Here is an 18,329-nt window from a genome sequence, read left to right as displayed (position 1 = left end):
AATCAGGACAAAATTCTGTACAGTCTAAGAATTTATAATTCTTTGCAATTATTTCAGATTTAGCAAAGAACATTTTCCCAAGCAAAATTTATTAATTCATAATATCTCTAAAATTACCCCATTCCAGTTCCAGATAAAATGTATTTTATAGTTGCCTACAGAAATCTTCCTTAACTCCATTTCTTAAATGACTAATATATTTGGCCCTATACAGCTTTTCCCATAGACTATTTATTTTTCTTTTTATATAAGACACATGAAATATGACACTTTCAAGTAGGGCTGTCGATTAATTACAGTTAAGTCACATGATTAACTCAAAAAATGAATTGTGATAAAAAAAATTAATTGCGACTAATCACAGTTTTAATCGCTCTGTTAAACAAAGAATACCAATTGAAATTTGTTAAATATTTTGGATGTTTTTCTACATTTTCATATATATTGTGTTCTGTGCTGTGAAATCAAAGTGTATATTACTTTTTATTAAAAATATTTGCACTTATAAACTAAAGAAATAGTATTTTTCAGTTCACCTCATACAAGTACTGTAGTGCAATCTCTTCATTGTGAAAGTGCAACTTATAAATGTAGATTTTTTTGGTTACACAACTGCACTCAAAAACAAAACAATGTAAATCTTCAGAGCCTACAAGTCCACTCAGTCCTACTTCTTGTTTATCCAATCGCTAAGAAAAACAAGTTTGGTTACATTTACAGGAGATAATGCTGCCCTCTTCTTATTTACAATATCACCTGAAAGTGAGAACTGGTATTTGCATGGCACTTTTGTAGCTGGCATTGCAAGGTATTTACGTGCCAGATATGCTAAACATTTGTATGCCCCTTCATTCTTTGGCCACCATTCCAGAGGACATGCTTCCATGCTGATGACGCTTGTTTAAAAAAAAAAGTGTTAATTAAATTTATGACTGAACTCCTTGGGGGAGAATTATATTTCCCCTGATCTGTTTTATTCGCATTCTGCTGTATATTTCATGTTATAGCAGTCTAGGATGATGACCCAGCACATGTTCATTTTAAGAACACTTTCACTGCAGATTTGATAAAACGCAAAGAAGATACCAATGGTTGATTTCAAAAGATAGCTACAGCTCTCAACCCATGGTTTAAGAATCTGAAGTGCCTTCCAAAATCCGAGAGAGATGAGGTGTAGAGCATGCTTTCAGAAGTCTTAAAAGAGCAACACACTGATGCAGAAATGACAGAACCTGAACCACCAAAAAAGAAAATCAACCTTCTTCTGGTGGCATTTGACTCAAATAATGAAAATGAACATGTGTCGGTCCACACTACTTTGGATTGTAATTGAGCAGAACACATCATCAGCATGGATGCATGCAAATGTCTTGTGGCCCGCCAGTGGATTGCCCTGACGGGCCGCAGCTGAAGGTTGTTGACCCCTGTGAGTTTATGAAACTCATGGCCCTTGTTGCCATTCAAGTTAATCCTCTGATTTTCTCAGGGACCTACTTTCTGGAAATCTCTTTTGGTTCTTTAAATGTTTAATATCATTAAAAGTTATAATTTTCTGTCATTACCTCTAGGAAAATAGAGATTGTAATGTGAAACGTAATTGTCTCATTTTGCAATTTGTGCTATGATAGCTGAAAACAACTAAAGTAGATTTAAATATTCCCCTGAGCACATGGTGAGGTATTCCAAACTAACTAACTGATGTTCTTTGTGTATAAATAGATAAATGGGTGCTAGGACAGACCACCACTTCCAATGCAGGCTTTATGTGTAATAATCTATGTGACCAGGAAGGGCAGACATTTTATTTTTGCGTCTGGGCTGTGGGCTTTACCTAGCAATCTTATCTTTCCTCAAAGATTATTCATATATACCAACAGCATGAATAAAAATAAGTTATTCATATCTGCATGCATTTGCATAACTTTACACAATTTATGTAATAATGACAAATTATTAAAGTGTTTGAGGCTGGTATGGAGGCTTCCATCTCCCCTCCCTTGGTGTGTGTGAGGTCCCAATGGCATGGGGAGTATGTGCCAGATCTTTCCCTGCTGTACTCAAGACAAGAATGGGTGTGCTCCAAGGAGCTGCTCTTAGCTCCTTTCCCCTGGGTGAAGCTGGCTCATGCTCTTTCCTTCCATCTCTACTCTTTTTCTTTCTTTCTTCTTCAGCCTAGTGTACAATGGGGTGAGAAAGATGAGAATAAATTACCAAGGTTAGAAAATAGGGGAGAGCCTGGGTAGAAGCCTCCAACACCTTGGTCGTCTGGCAGGTGTTCTATGATCACCATTAAAACCTATTAGACATGATATGGCTCTCTCTCACTCTATCAGGCCTCTCTCACTGTAGTGTCTGTGTACTGGCATGGAATTTTATTGTAGCTCTTATGTCACATGCTCCCTAACACAGCACATGGACTGGGGAAGGAGGGTCAGCTATCCCTACGCCATGCTATTCCCAACTGCTGAATCAACTCCTTGCTTTCAACCCTTAGTCACGGGAGACAGACCGGCACACAGCCAGCCCAGGATTAGAGGAGCAGAAAAGGCGATATTTGCACTCCTGTTCCCACAGGCTGCTATGTGCCTCTGAGCCATAGAAGAGGCTCAGGGCCAGTGAGTGCAAAGCTGGTGTAAAATGCTATCAGTGGTATAATGAGTGGGTAATTCAGATTTGGTAGTTCTTTCTATGGATGAGAGGAAATGACTACTCAAGGGCCAAAGTAGTGGAGAATGAAGTCTTTCATCTTCAAAAGAAAATGCTTGAAACAAACAAACCAATTAACCCTACATTTGGTAAAGGCTTAAGTCACAGCATTGTAATGGCACTGTGGGATCAAAGCTGGAAGACACTGAACTCAAGGTTTTGTGTGGAACTAGGCTATATGATAACGCAGATGTAGTATCCAGCATTTACACATCCCCATTCCATGCACTGCAGCTGCCTTGTGCCGTAACAGCCCTAATGACTCTCATATTGACTGGAAAATCAGGGTTAAATTTCTGTTAAAAAACAAACAAACCAAAAACTAAATGGCCAAATAGTTAAGCAGAGCACTTCCTCTATCTGTTTCACAAAGTGAAGAAAGATTTTGTATCATGTATGTGAAAAAAGGAAATCACTTTTAAATAAATAATTAGACAAATTAGGGCTTAATTATAAGATCCTTTGAAATGGCTTTTTTCTGCCTTCGTGGAAAACTATTTTCTGAATACACACAGATGTCCTGATTGATATAAAACAAGAGCCCACTGCACATATTTTTTGTCCTTTTAGGGTTACTTTTTATTTAATTTTCATTCTTGGGATTCAGATAAACTTTCTGTGCATAACATTTATCATACCTACTATAAAACTAGAACTGCAAGTATTTTTGACAAATGGGATGCAGTGTCTAGTTTTTAAAACACCAAGGTGAGAGTTGACATCTTAGGATTCAGTCCCTGGCTGTGCCGTTGACTTGCTTCGTGACCCTGAGAAAGTCAATTAACTTCACCGTGCCTCAGTTTCCACATCTCTAAAATGGATTTATCCACCAGTAGATATGGGTGATTGATTGGTGAAAGATGTCATGGCTGAACATTCCTCCAAGAAGTTCCTCTGCAGATCCCCACCGTAGGAACAGCGTGTCCTGCTAAGTGAGTCTCAGACTTATTCACTGTAATTAAGCAATGCACATGCTCATGCATCTCAGATCAAGTATTCTGGACCTGAGGTTATGAGACCCTGTCCCTAAATGTCTATTCATCAGTTGGTGCAGCCATTAAACCGGCCTTTGCCTCCTGTGTAAGTTAGTTGAAAGTTATTGCTAATTTAAATTGTTCTTTTAAAAAACAGTTTCTTGTTGTTTAACTTCACTCCATTGGAGTTTGTGTGTGAAGAGGCTTGCCCCAGAAGTTTAACTGATGAGAAAAAAGATGAGGCAAGAGGTATCCCGTGAAAACGTTTCTTGCTCAGACCAGCATACCAAATGGTTAGGTACCCTGTATGGCTTCCCACAGAGAAGAGAAACCTCAGGCATAAAGCAATCTGCCTGGAGGACCTTTTGGTGCCTGCAGGACACCTGTGGAGTGCCTGTGCACTGGTTCCAGTAAAGGCATCAGGAGCTTACCTGAATTCAGTAACAAATCTCAAAAGCCCTCCATTCAGCTTCTGGGAGACTATATTATGTATTTTACCCCCACTAGTTGGCCTGTCATTAGTATCAGGATAGTCACCTTCTGCAAAGTTTAAAAAAAAAATTCCTAAAACAGACTGGAAATTGGCAGAAAAGGACTAAAATGAGCCAAAGCTGCAGTTCTAGTCTACCAAACCAAGTAATTATAATAGCCTTATGGTCGTTTCACTCACAGCTTGAGAGCAAAAGTTAAATGAAAACAAAATCCTTATTTCTTTCATGCTAAAAATAGAGGGCCAGATTCACTGTTGCTGACAGAACACAAGCTGCAGGGCCCCTTGACAGAATGGGGGAAGCACAGCGGCAAACCCCACTCCAAGAGGGGCTCAGGGGTGGTTTGTGCAGCTTAGAAATTGGGTTGGGCCAGCTATGGAGAAGGTGTGGCCAAAGCACCAGGGAGAAGAGCTGATGAAGACATTCAGATTCCACTAGTGGAGCTTCTATGGCGCTCTAGCCAGAATTAAAAACTGTTCCTTTCAAATGGGACACAGAAGGGAAGGTAATAGGCAGTACCATTGGTTTGCCATTCCCTCGAGGGAACCCCTCACAGGAAACAGGAGTTAACAAATAGCCACCTACAGCAATTTCAGTAGTGAACTAAACCCAGGATTTTAAAATCATTGTATTTCCCTAGTCAAAAAATAATTTTTAATATAAAATATGTAAACCATGTGCAATTAACTTCAGCTGCAATGAACAGGCAATAGAAGCATCTTTTTGTGCTAGAGGGGTTTAGGGAGCTAGGACATTGAAGGTCTGGCACGGAAACTTGAGTACTAACCAAGCTTGAAGAAGAAACTTAGGCTGTGGTTTGTATTTGTGAGTCTCTGCTATTTACTCATCTTTGACCCAAATTGTTCTGTACAGGAACATGTGCATCCCTAAATTAATTAATCTCTTCCTCTTAAGGCATTCTTCAACTAGATGCCTTTCTCCTGTCATTCCCCCCAACCTGTACATTTACTTTGCAGTGGTATGTACTTTGTTTAAACTAGCACCACCCAAAAGAAAGCATATAGGTAAGTATAGCAGTCAGTGGGTTTCTGGTATAGGGTGGTGGTTATGTGACCATCGCTTATTAGCACAGTAGTGTCTAGGAACTGGACCGCTTGTGGTGATTGGTCTAGGCTGAGGTTGATGGTGGGATGGAAATTGTTAAAATCATGGTGGAATTCCTCGAGGGCTTCTTTTCCATGGGTCCAGATGATGAAGATGTCATCAATGTAGCACAAGTAGAGTAGGGGCATTAGGGGACAAGAGCTAAGGAAGCGTTGTTCTAAGTCAGCCATAAAGATGTTGGCATACTGTGGGGCCATGCGGGTACCCATAGAAGTACCGCTGACTTGAAGGTATATATTGTCCCCAAATGTGAAATAGTTGTGGGTGAGGACAAAGTCACAAAGTTCAGCCACCAGGTTTGCTTTGGTATTATTGGGGATACTATTCCTGATGGCTTGTAGTCCATCTTTGTGTGGAATGTTGGTGTAGAGGGCTTCTACATCCATAGTGGCCAGGATGGTGTTTTCTGGAAGGTCACAGATGGATTGTAGTTTCCTCAGGAAGTCAGTGGTGTCTCGAAGATAGCTGGGAGTGCTGGTAGCATAGGGCTTGAGGAAAGAGTCCACATAGCCAGACAATCCTGCTGTTAGGGTGCCAATGCTTGAGATGATGGGGTGTCCAGGATTTCCATACACACACCATACAACAGAAACACTAACCCAGAAACCTATCCTTGCAACAAAGCCCGATGTCAACTTTGTCCACATATCTATTCAAGTGACGCCATCATAGGACCTAATCACATCAGCCACGGCATCAGGGGCTCATTCACCTGCACATCTACCAATGTGATATACACTATCATGTGCCCGCAATGCCCCTCTGCCATATACATTGGCCAAACCAGACAATCTCTATGCAAAAGAATAAATGGATACAAATCTGAAATCAGGAATCATAACATTCAAAAACCAGTGGGAGAACACTTCAACCTCTCTAACCACTCAGTGACAGACTTGAAGGTGGCAATTTTGCAACAAGAAAACTTCAAAAATAGACTCCAAAGAGAGACCACTGAACTTGAATTAATATGCAAATTAGATACAATTAACTTAGGTTTAAACAGAGACTGTGAATGGTTGGGTCATTACACTAATTGAATCTATTTCCCCATGTTAAATTCTCCTCACACCTTAGACTATCTGGGTCATCTCAATTATCACTTCAAAGGTTTTTTTTTCTCCTGCTGATGATAGCTCATCTCAGTTGATTGGCCTCTTACAGTTGGCATGGCTACTTCCACCTTTTCATGTTCTCTGTATGTATAAATATCTTCTTTCTGTGTGTTCCATTCTATGCATCCGAAGAAGTGGGCTGTAGCCCACGAAAGCTTATGCTCAAATAAATTTGTTAGTCTTTAAGGTGCCACAAGTACTCCTGTTCTTTTTGCAGATACAGACTAACATGGCTGCTAGTCTGAAACCTGTTCTAACAATGGCACCTCATTAGTAGCAGTGCAACTTCTGAAATCTTCTGTGCTACGTTTAAGCAAATTCAGCATTATGAAGCAAAGCAGTGAAAGCTTCAACAGTTTCCTATGGGAGCCTGTCCCAAGACAGGCAAGATTGGTGGTGTTCCTTCCTTCTTCCTCTCTTCCTTTACTTTCTTTTTTCCTTCTAAACATTTCTGGAACAGTGAAGATGAGACAGCATTCATTATTACCCTGCACATTAGCTGATAAACTGAAGCCAAGGGTATACCTAGCAATTAAAAATGACAAATACACTGAGCAATTAAATGTCTCAAGCTCACATTGTCCATAATCTCATAAAACAGAATTGCTATTACAAAGAATATCATCATTTAATATATCATGGTGTTGCAGCTGGCTATAAATGCCTATCAGTGTGTTAATAAAATGACTTGTGAATCAGAAAAAAGACGGTCAGTTCACCACCATGAAACCTGTTGCCTCTAGAATCTTGTGTGTGCCATGACATAGGTCAGTCACCGTACACCCTTGAACCTACAGTCTTTTTTTTTGTTTGTCTGTCTCTGGTGACTGTTGAGGTGGAAGTTGACCAAATAATTTTGGATTTTCTTCTTAACATGGTCTATTTCTTTTCTCTTTTCCTTCAACTACTGTGTCTTCTTTCTATCCTGCATTTTTTCTTTGTTGTGATCTTTAAGTGTTTTTCATTATCTGTGGTGATGGTTTTTTTTAATGAAAAAGTAAAAAACATTCAGCCCAAGATTTTAAAAAATGGGTGCCTAAATCCATATCTAGACACCAAGGAAATGATTTAACTTTCAAGATGGCTAGACACCCAGCAGCTCCCTTTCACTTATATGCAATATCTAAAAAAAGAACAAAATTTACCTTTTGACTTCAAAGGCAGCTGTTGGGGGCTTAGCACTTTTAAAAATCAGGCCACCTATTTAGTTGCCTAAATATGGCCCTAGAAGTCCAATTTTAGGCACCTATTTTTGAACATCTCTGGTCGAAATCTAAGAGAAGATTTTTAACATCCTGATCAAATAAAATAAAAATGCATTCTAACATCCAAAGCTTTGAGAGAAATCATTGGTAGCGTAATGCACTGCCAAATGTCTACACAATTCCTGTGCTATTAACAAGGGAATCCAAAAGGTTTGGTGGTTGATTCAGAAAAATGTCCAAGATTAGGAAAAGAGGTCAAGGCAACCGTTTTTCCTTAGTAAAAAAACAGGGGTGGTCATAGGCTGATTTCAGCCAGCTTAATTAAGATAAAAGATGTTTTCTTTAAAATAGATGCAGGTGAACATCATAGCTATGTCAAGTTTAGTTTACATGTGTTAATGAAGCATCATCTAATCTTGACTTCTTTTGCTAATGTGGTTAAACTGTCAAAAGATTCCAGATGCTCATCAGAACTCTCCATACCATTTAGTCTGCAAAATAGGGCTGTCAGTCGTACAAAATGTGGGTTTTCTCATTAGATTTTGGTCTGGCCAGGATTACTGTAAGAACAGCCTTTCATATGCTGTTTTGCCACTTATGCTTTTGGTCCCAAGCAGAATCAGGATGTGATGAGGCACAAAATGACATGCTCTTAAAAAAAAAAAAAAAAAAGACCTAAAAATATTAACTAACTTACTTTCTGCTTGAATGCGGTTTGTCTAGATATGCGGTTTGTCTAGATATGGATTTAGGCATCTCATTATTTTGCTATGATAAGCTAAGTAGCTAATGTATAAGAAGAGCCAAGATAGCTTGGGCATAAAAGGTGCTGTATAATGCTGAGGTCTAGTCTGTTTTAAATGATGCATATAAAACATTCCCATTAACATACACAAAATCGGATCGTTTGTCCTGGATTGAATCTATTAAAAAAAATTCAGTGTCATTTTCTGTTTAGAATATTTGATCAAATAATGTCAGCAGTACAAGACATATGTGTGTTGTATTGTTTAAAAAGGACTGTGTTTCTCTTCACAGGAAATCAGTGATAATGAAATATTAGAACTGGTACACAGTGCTCTCGGGAGGATGACAGTTATCCGGCAAATCTTCCCTCTGTCAAGAGACAACAATCAGAGATGCATGAGAAATAATCATAGAATATCTTCATTGCTCTGTGATCCACAAGAAGGCTATCTGCAGATGCTGCAGGTCAGTAAAGTGTTGGTGCGTGCGAAGGTCCTTAGGAACATGACATGATAGTTGTGTGTGTGATTGTGAAGCTTCACAGGAGCCAAAGGAAGGAAGAAGTAAAATGAATACCTTAAATCTCAGCATGCTGAAATTGTGGGGGCTTGTTCCTGACTAACCTTAATTATCTAGTTTTTTTCCTTTTCTGGGCCTGAGTGCTTTAGATCTAACATTGTCTGCATAAAGTATTAGCAGGCAGTTACATTGACTCTTAGTTGATTTGGGGCATTTCATCCCATCATCTCTCTGTGTATATAAGTATAGATGATATAGTATCATGTTGTTATGCAATTCCAATTTTGCCTAAATACTGCATTTATGCCTATTAGCCATTTCATGTGAAAGGATTAATTTGTGAGGACTGCAGAGTTAAGTTATGTTTTGGGATATAGAGCCTTTCACTTCCAAGTGTCTGGTTCTATGAGTTCCATAGAGGGGCGGCTCTAGACATTTCACCGCCCCAAGCAGGGCGGCATGCCGCAGGGGGCGCTCTGCCAGTCATTGGTCCCGTGGCTCCAGTGGACCTCCCGCAGGCGTGCCTGCGGAGGGTCCGCTGGTCCCGTGGCTCCACCGAAGCTGCGCGGGACCAGCGGACCCTCTGCAGGGATGCCTGCAGGAGGTCCACCGGAGCCGCCTGCCGCCCTCCCGGCGACCTGCAGAGCGCCCCCCGCGGCATGCTGCCCCAAGCACGCGCTTGGCGTGCTGGGGTCTGGAGCCGCCCCTGGTTCCATATCAACATTGACTGGACGTCACTAACATCTGATGGTTGTTTGGCCTACTAGAAATGCACTACTGATATTAGTGCCAGTTTGTAACAGTCTAGGCTACTGAAACCAACATCTCAAGCCCTGTTGGAAGATCTCTCTTATTGGCAAGATATCTATTCCAGATGCCAAGATTTCTCAAAATAAGGTGCAACATCAAAGCAACCTTTTAGTGAATTAAGTGAAAGTAAAAAATGAATAGAGAATATCTGATGAACTATATGATGAAGATCCAGGCAGACTTGTGTTCCTAAGTCAATGAGGCATTTTTAAAAATTGCGTCCATAGTACTGATGAAAGATGCGGGATAGAACTGAAAACCTTTATTTATTCACAAGGTAGGTGAAGCAAAGGCAGTTGCAGAACAAGGTGCCTCCTACGCTACCCAGCCAACGTGCCAGAACACTGACTTGATGGGGTGGGGCAGGAGAATACCAATGTGATTGAAAGGGTAGTTCATAGTACATGTTCATTCAGAACCTGATCCAAAGTCTCATGAAGTAAATGGGATTATCCTTGGCCATGTTAATACTATCCACCCAATGAGGATACCAGCTATAACAAGTATCACTGTTAGCAGATATTGGCCTTGTGTGGGTATGTACTTTTTGCAACTCCAGGCACTGTATGTTTGAATACTGTGCATCATATAGTCAGATACAGTATAGAAATACAGCTGCATTATAGTGGTGTAGTTGGCAAGTAGATTCAGACAGTATGATTTTAAAGTAAAGATTTCTTACTGCAGTAAATCGTTTTGAAGCCTTAGAACTGGGCTTTCTGTTCACTTTTACTGCATCACAATTCCTTTTTAATTAAAAAGACCCTGTCAAGATTTTTCATAATTTTCTCAAATTCAATATTTACTAATTTTAATCACCTGAAATTTTGCAATTTTTTAAGCTGTTTCTATTGTGAAGGCACCCTGATTTCTTACTGAAGGTCAGGTCTCAAGTGCTGGACTGCTGTCAGATTTTGTTTTATAAGAAAAAAAACAATACTAATTAAAAAAATAGTATAAAAAGGAAGCCCATAACAAATTAGGTGGATTTTATAAGTAGATAGTAATAATGAACGGTTGGTGAGATTTTGAGCTATATATTGGAAAACTTGAAAGTGTCCCTTTCAAATCAAATTGAAACTTTATCAAAGTTCATGATTGTGAAAATTTGAGAGGTGCCTCTTCCACAAACATTAACTACCCCTTATATTGTCTTACTGCTCCAAGAAAACTTGTATAACTACCAAAGCATAGAAATGAGAAGTTTTGTTCTGTATTAGTAACCTCCGAGATGGATAAATCCAGGTTGCCTGGAATCAGAACACAGGCTGCTTACTTTAGGCAATCTGAGCATATTCTAGGTTGTTGAGAAAATAATCTGCATTGCACCAGCAGATTACTTAATTGGGGAACAATTTTACATCATGGCAGGATTTTGAATATTATTGCCCATCTGCTTATGCACAAATCTATTTGAGAGACTAGTCTGAAGGACTCCTCTGACAGACTTCTTCTGAGTTATCATGTGTCAAGACAGTAATATGTTTGCTAGCGTGCATAACCCAGCTCCATAATTCTAAACTGTATTGACAATAAAGCTACAGGTGTCTGCTAAGTAGTCTCCTGACTCCTTGAAGAATTGGTCTCTCGGGGGTGAAAACAGCTACAGTACTCAGCATTTCTAGAGATGAGCAATCTGTGAGCGCACAGGATGCCCAGAAATCCAGTTATAGATTTTAGGTAGTAAATTAGCTCAGTGTGGTCCTTAGTAACATATAAGATCTTTCTGAGATCTTATCTGCATGCAGACCAAGCTACTTTTGCATAAATCATCTAAAGTAATGAATCATATGAGCGATGATCATCGTTAAGGAGGGAGAAAGCCTGGCCACTAATGAGAAGGGTGGGAGGTTATTCACTGAAAAAATGCGGTTTTTGTCAACCCAAAACTATTTGTGAATTTGACACAAATTCGCTGAATAGTTTCAGCAAAAAACTCTTTTCAGGACTTAAGTGCCATTCACAAAATGGGGGTTAGGAGGAGGGAGGCAGCGAAGGAGGAGGTGATGGTGGAACAAAGTGGAACAGCTTCAACAGTGGAAATTGAGAAAGATCAACACCAGAATATCCCATAGTGCAGTGGTTAGCACACACTTCTGCAGCATGGGAGATGCAAGTTTAAATCCCTGCTTCTTGTCAGGGAAAGGGGGAAACTGAATCTGGATCTCCCACATCCCCAGGTGAGTGCCCTTAACCACTGGGCTACAAAGTTATAAGGTGAACATCACCACCTCTTCTTCCTCCTGATTTTTAAGAATCTAGCCCTTTATTTCCTTTGCTTTTATTTGAAAAAGTGTTCCACAATGATACATTTTGTTCAACCTGAAATAAAATTTTGGTCAGCTTCTTTGATTAATTTTTGGGAGGCATTTTCAATTGTGGTTTGGGTTTTTTTCTTTTCAGTTTTTGGAACTGACAGCAAACCGAAAAATCAGTTTACCCAGTGCTACCTCATTTTGGTGAAAATGCAAAGGCTTGTATCAAATTTAAAAGGGAAATGATCGTCTCTTCAATTAACATTTCCAAGGAAGTATTATCCTGCCTTCCAACGTGTGTCATACCCCACCTGAGAAAACATCTCCAAATGAAACCGTAATTAAATCTCCAGGCCCATTCAATCTTTCATCCTCTGCTCAAAAGAGCAATAGGGGAGCCAAGTGTTGTGGTGTTTCTTGTGCTATGGACAGTTAGCTACTAGGAAGTTAACTCAGAAACCACCAGGGTTTGTTTTTTTTCATGACCACTGGAGAGTTTCCAAAGAGTAAATTGTGAGATTGGGATAAAATGCTCGGTGCCCCATTATCAATCCCTCAAACCATCCAATCCCTGTGTATTTTACATTACTATTACACTTGCACAGATTTTGATTATGGAATTTTTTATCCAGCTTTAGCTTACTTATTGTATATCTCCAGTTCTATCAGGTACTTTGAAGAACACATCATAGCACACCTTGTGGAGACGCATCTAGTAATCATTTCATAAATATGAGTAACACATTGTTAATGGTCCTATAATTTCAAGTATTCTACATTTTCTGTTTTCTTTTTTGGGTAGGAAATAGATTTAGTATCTTGTGTTACACCAGACCCACTTGAATTATTTTGTATTACAAAACATTCCCTGTCAAGGTTTGTTACCAGCCATGGCTGGTTTTTTGTTTTCTTTTAATGACTTTTTAAAAGGAAACTAATATCTGCCAGCTTCTAAATTTATTTGGGAGAATATAACATTTAAAACAACCTAATAAAGAAAAAATATTTGGGTCATGGATTATTAAGTTTGTCTTGGCTAAATTAATAAAAATCCTTTTGGAGCATCTCAGTTCTTAGTATTTTTAGTACTACCTCCTAGGAAGTTGTTTTTTAGGGGGTGATCATCTTGGCTTGGAGTCTAATGAGCCATTAAAGATCAGACCATTCTGCAAACTCATGCAAAAGCTCATTTATTTAGAACCTTTTATGGAAGTCCTGTTTTACTCTGTCAGCATGCTTGGCAGCATTTTGCTCATGGTCTTATTCCTAGCCAAGAAACATTACTTTAATAAACTCCATTGTATTTCTATTTAGAATGGAAAAGTCCTTTCTAAAATTGCCAGTCTTGGAGGCTTCATTTGACATTAGAAGAAGGACAGCATTAGTCCAGAAATTATTTTCTGTCTATATGTGTTTCTCATTCTTATTTCTTGGTGACTTGTGTTAACACTGGCAACCAGCATCCTGTACCCCTTTTAAGCATCAGCCATATCTAGCCTGTCTGTCTTCTTTGTCTCTGACTCTCATCTGGAAAGATAATACTGAACCACCTTTGTGAAGTGTTTGGATACTTATGAATGAAAAGTGGTATTTACATGCCAAATATCCTTGTTAGTCTAACGTATTCCTAATATATCCACCTCCCTGGTACTTTTATGCAACAAGACTGCCACTGTTACACAGCTTGAACTATATTACATATTGTGTTAGATTCTGAGTTTGGAAATACGTTATCTAGTTCCTCCGCCCAACCTCTTCCTTTTGCTTTATGTGAGGTTTGAAAATGTCTCTTTGTCCTTGATTTGTGATTCAGATAATTTTCTCTGTTATGACTCCATTTTTATTTTATTTGTTGATCACATTTATTATTTATTCAGCTGATAACTTAGTTCAACCTTTCTGAGGCCCTGTTTGGATTCAAGTGTGTTATAAAGGCCTGGGGCATCTAACATTACTTGACTTGACTCTAAATATACAGCAAGATTAAAACTAATGGGACTCAATACAGCAATGGCAGAATAGTGCGGTTATTCCTTAGTGTTGTCAGAGTCCCACTTCTTTACTTTAGCAATGTTCCAGACGTTGCTTGGATGATTTTGGAGAGGATACGTCAGAAGGCGTAGGAGGGCAGGTTCTTCAAACAACTGCTCACCTCTCTATGGGTAAGTGTAACTGTCCTTCACAGTCTTGACTGTTGAACATGTTACCAGGCATCAGTTAATGGGCTGCTCCTTCAGCTTTCACACTTTGCTTACACGTTGTATTCTTGTTAGGAGTTACTGTGAGGGAACTGCTATAATTGGACTTTGCAGACTGGTTTAACCTGTGAAACATAATTCACAGTGTCCCATTTGCTCTTGAAGGGCCCGATCCTGCAAGCATCCATATGAGTCACTTCACTCAGCAGAGGAGTCCCATTGTTGTTAGTTGAGCTGTTCATCACATTATTAAGTACTACAGCTGATAGTAAATGTGTGCAGAATTAAAGCATTAATTTACCGTACCAGAGGCCTCTCTGACAATGTACCTTAAGTTACAAACACACATTTCACATGTCTTCTCACAAAGGTTTTATGTAGAGGCTTTGGGCCAGACCCTTGGCCCAGTGAGGCTACTTTGCAGCACTTGGAGGGTGAAAAGCGGTCTTAAATTGGCCTGGGTGGCCAGCTCGGGATTCCCTCAATAGCTTTACTTTCCTCCTATCACAGCTAGCAGCTTAGCTGGGGGCATGTTAGAGGAGAAGGGGCATGACTTGCACTGCACTCCAGCAACACCCCAGATGCCACAATGGCCCATTGTGGGGTTTTGCCGGCAGCTGTAAGTTAGAGCAGCCTGGAAGCCAGATGCTGAAGATCAGAGGAACTCAAAGGTAATGTAAAGCCATCATTGCCCCTCCACTCTGTCCAGCTCATCTGGACCAAAAGAGGCCATGGGCCTTTGTCACAATTTTTGATATTTGTTTTACTTTGTTCTTTGTTTAGTACTTCATTAAAAGACTGAGAGCACTTGCTAGTAGCAAACATAGTGCAGGCAGATGTCACCGCTCAAGCACTTCCTGTCAACACAATTCAAATCTAAACTATAGCTCATGTTTATATACAACACAATGTAAAATACCAAAGTTTCCCCCCTCCTCTGCTCTGCTATTTCAGTATTATTTCTCCTCTCCATCCCTCAGCTCTACCAATACACTTTAGTTCTGATTTCCAAACATCCTCTGCTAGATTGACAGCTCCTCTGATCAGTGTGTGTTAATCATGCCAGATTCTTGAAACATTTAGTGACACACGCGGTAGGCCCCTAGGGATGAGATTTACATTTAAAATGTAGTTTAATTTGTGCCCCTGTGGTCACGGTACAACTTTTGTTACAGACAGATGTTTGGTCTGCAAAAGAAATAACTATAAATGGTTGAAGAACACTTGATATTAGACAGATATAAACCATAAGGAGGGAGAAGAATACTTTCAGAGAGATAGCTGTAAAGTGAATAAATGAATATAGAAACTGTATATCAGTAAATATGTCCTGACCATGAGATCTATTAAATTGTAGAATCATCTCCCAAAGGAATTGCTGGAAGCACCCGTCATTTGTGATGTGTAAAACTTGAATGGCCAAAAACCTAGACAACAGTGTAAAAAAAAAAAATCCTACATTGTCAGCGGGGGTTGACTAGTTACCCTGATAAGGGTCGGTTTGCTATGGTTCTATGATACTTTATATATTCTTTCATTTAACTCATAATAAATAGCTGTTTGAAACTGACATTTGAGTCTTTAATGGAAGTTTTTCTTCTTACAAGGCATGCAACTGCAGCTCTTATTTTATTGTAGGGTTTCTCATGAGTGAGTCAGGCTGCTGGCTGTGATTTTGTTCTCCAAGAGCAATGAAGCATTTATTTAAAACACATACACGCACAACATATCACGTGAGCTTTGAAAACTGATCTAAGAAAATAAAATAGGTAGGTCAGATTGTCAGCTTCGCAACCTTGACAGAATCCCTCTAAGCATACTACTGTACATTAAGTAAAGCATCAGTCATCACCTCTCCTCTTTTCGAAGAGCACAGATAGATGCCGCCTTGCTTTAGAGTCACGCACATGCAACATCACTTTTGGCACAACCTGGGCTTTGGGGATAGAAGCACAACTTGAGAGCATACTGGTGTGCACAAAAACAACTGTATTACTCATTAGGCAGTGCATGTTTCTGTTGCTGGCAGGGTTCTGTGTGTTCCAATTTGCCCTCCATCTCTGTCTGTCTCCATCTTTGGAGCTGACTGTTGGGGCACTCCTAGGGTGAATTTGGCAGCTGCAGGTCTCTGATGGCCAGCTTGGGAATGAATTTTTGGAGCAGTGGCATGTGGGTATCAGCTTGTCTTCCAGTTGGTCTCTTCACTGGCCTCTTCTCTGGCTGGACTTCTGGCTTTGCCAGCAGCTCTGAACCTGCCCATGGGTCTGAAGCAGGGTCAGCGTTCTGCTGTGCAACATTGTATTTCTGGGTGGCAAGTTCCCTTTGATTAATGCTTGGAAGGAAACTAAAGTTTATCCATATAGAACTTTAAAAATAAGGTCTGGTAGTAAATCTGGATGAATCTTAGGGCACGTTTACACTTACCTGCTGGGTCGACGCGGCAAGTTCGACTGCTCGGAGTTCGAACTATCGCGTCTGATCTAGACGCGATAGTTCGAACCCCGGAAGCGCTAGTTCGAACTCCGGTACTCCACCGCGGCAGGAGGAGTTGCCGGAGTCGACCTTGGAGCCGCGGAGTTCGCTTCCGCGGCGTCTGGACGGGTAAGTGAGTCGAACTAGGGTAGTTCGAATTCAGCTACGTTATTCACGTAGCTGAATTCGCGTACCCTAGTTCGACCCTCGACCTTAGTGTAGACCAGGGCTAAGTCTCTCTGTAAAAAGGATGTTTTACCTTTACTGCATTATGGAAATATCCCCGTTCTGATTCCATATTTCTGCTTCCTGCCTATTTGTGTATGTAGATGTGCAGACTCACCCCTGCGGCGCCTCCTGCTGGTGATTTCTGGGAATTAGCTCGATTCAGCTCTGGAGTGCCCTCTGCAGGCTGGTGATCCGTCTGTCCTCTGGCCCCCGTGTCCCTCCCTGGACCCGATGCCCTTTTACATGGGGTGCTGCCCCCTGGCAGTAACCCCTTTCTCTCAGGGTTTCCCCTCCCCAGGGGAACCCCCACCTACTATCCCCACCTTGCTTCAGTATAAGGCTACTGCCAGTCATTGTCTAGCCCCCACGGCCTGGGGCAGACTGCAGTATCAGCCTACTCATTACTGGCAAGGAGGGTTTGGACCTGCTGCCTTGGCCTACCCCTGGACTGCCCTCTGCAACCCCCAGTACCTGTTAGCCCAATGCTAGGCCGCAGCCTGGGGCTTTCCAGGCTGGAGCTCCCCAGCTCTCTGCATTTCCCCAGCCCTGCTTCACTCAGGTACCTTGTGTCTAGCTCCCTGCAGCCAGGCCCTTCTCCTTCTACAAACAGAGGAAGACTGTCTGTCTTCCCCTGGCTTCTCTGCCTTTATAGGGCCAGCTGAGTCTGTTTGGGGTGTGGCCCCAGCTGCAGCCACCTCCCCCAATCAGCCCAGCCTAAAAGCTGCTTTCTCCAGCCACAGCCCCCTCTCAGAGCTGTTTTTACCCCTTCAGGGCAGGAGCGGGGGTCCACACCGCTGCAGTGTATAAAGTTTGTTACTTGGTACAAGAGAAGGGTTCCCTGTGTATTCCACCTGAAGCTAAACAGAAGCTTCTGTTCATGTGGACAAACATGTTTTAAAAGAAGCAAGATCCCAAATGACTTACAGAATGCATATATGTATGGAGGACTTAAAAAAAATTTTCAGGTGCAAAATGTACATTTCAAAACACAATATTTAGACAAGTTTTCATTCATGAACTGGTAAGTCCTTAGTTCAGAATGTCATGCTTTCCAACTAACAGTTCATGGCATTATTGCTTTCAGATTCCACAGCAGTGGGTGTGATATAGATAATGTAGATAGGCCCCCAAAATGCATTTCATTAAATCTTTGTATTTTATTAGGTATTTGTGGTATCCTCAATTCGTGGCGGTCTTAGCGGGCAAGTGAAAGAGGAACTAAAATTTGATTCCTCCCCCACCCCCGCCGGGATAAGAAAAGTGAAACACTTTTTTTTTGTTTTCCTCTGGAAATTTTCATGATATGAAAGGGAGTTTCTGCAGACAGAAGAATGCCCTACCCCCATCCCGAATAGAAAAAGAGGAAAAATTAGCAGTGTTGCAGAGCTCAGAAAACCCAAAGGAAACAAGTCTATCACCTTGTTTTCATCTCAGTGTTACTTTTCTTCCAATCCTACATGCTACTCTAATGCTAATTTCTTAAT

At 40.7% G+C, this 18,329-nt stretch overlaps 1 protein-coding gene across 11 annotated transcripts in view; it reads left to right on the top strand.

Moving 5' to 3' along the window:
• The window catches only part of GRID1 (glutamate ionotropic receptor delta type subunit 1), an 845,372-nt gene that overhangs the window by 652,793 nt on the left and 174,250 nt on the right, over positions 1 to 18,329 (top strand). For all 11 annotated transcript variants that reach the window (XM_039480948.1, XM_039480949.1, XM_039480953.1 and 8 more), the window contains one exon: positions 8,655 to 8,828. In XM_039480948.1, coding sequence (XP_039336882.1) covers positions 8,655 to 8,828 — 174 coding nt within the window. The remainder of the gene's footprint in view (positions 1 to 8,654; positions 8,829 to 18,329) is intronic.

The sequence above is a fragment of the Mauremys reevesii genome, linkage group 7 (assembly GCF_016161935.1).
Source record: "Mauremys reevesii isolate NIE-2019 linkage group 7, ASM1616193v1, whole genome shotgun sequence".
In the NCBI taxonomy this organism is placed as follows: Eukaryota; Metazoa; Chordata; order Testudines; family Geoemydidae; genus Mauremys; species Mauremys reevesii.
This window is presented reverse-complemented; position numbering and strand designations above follow the sequence as displayed.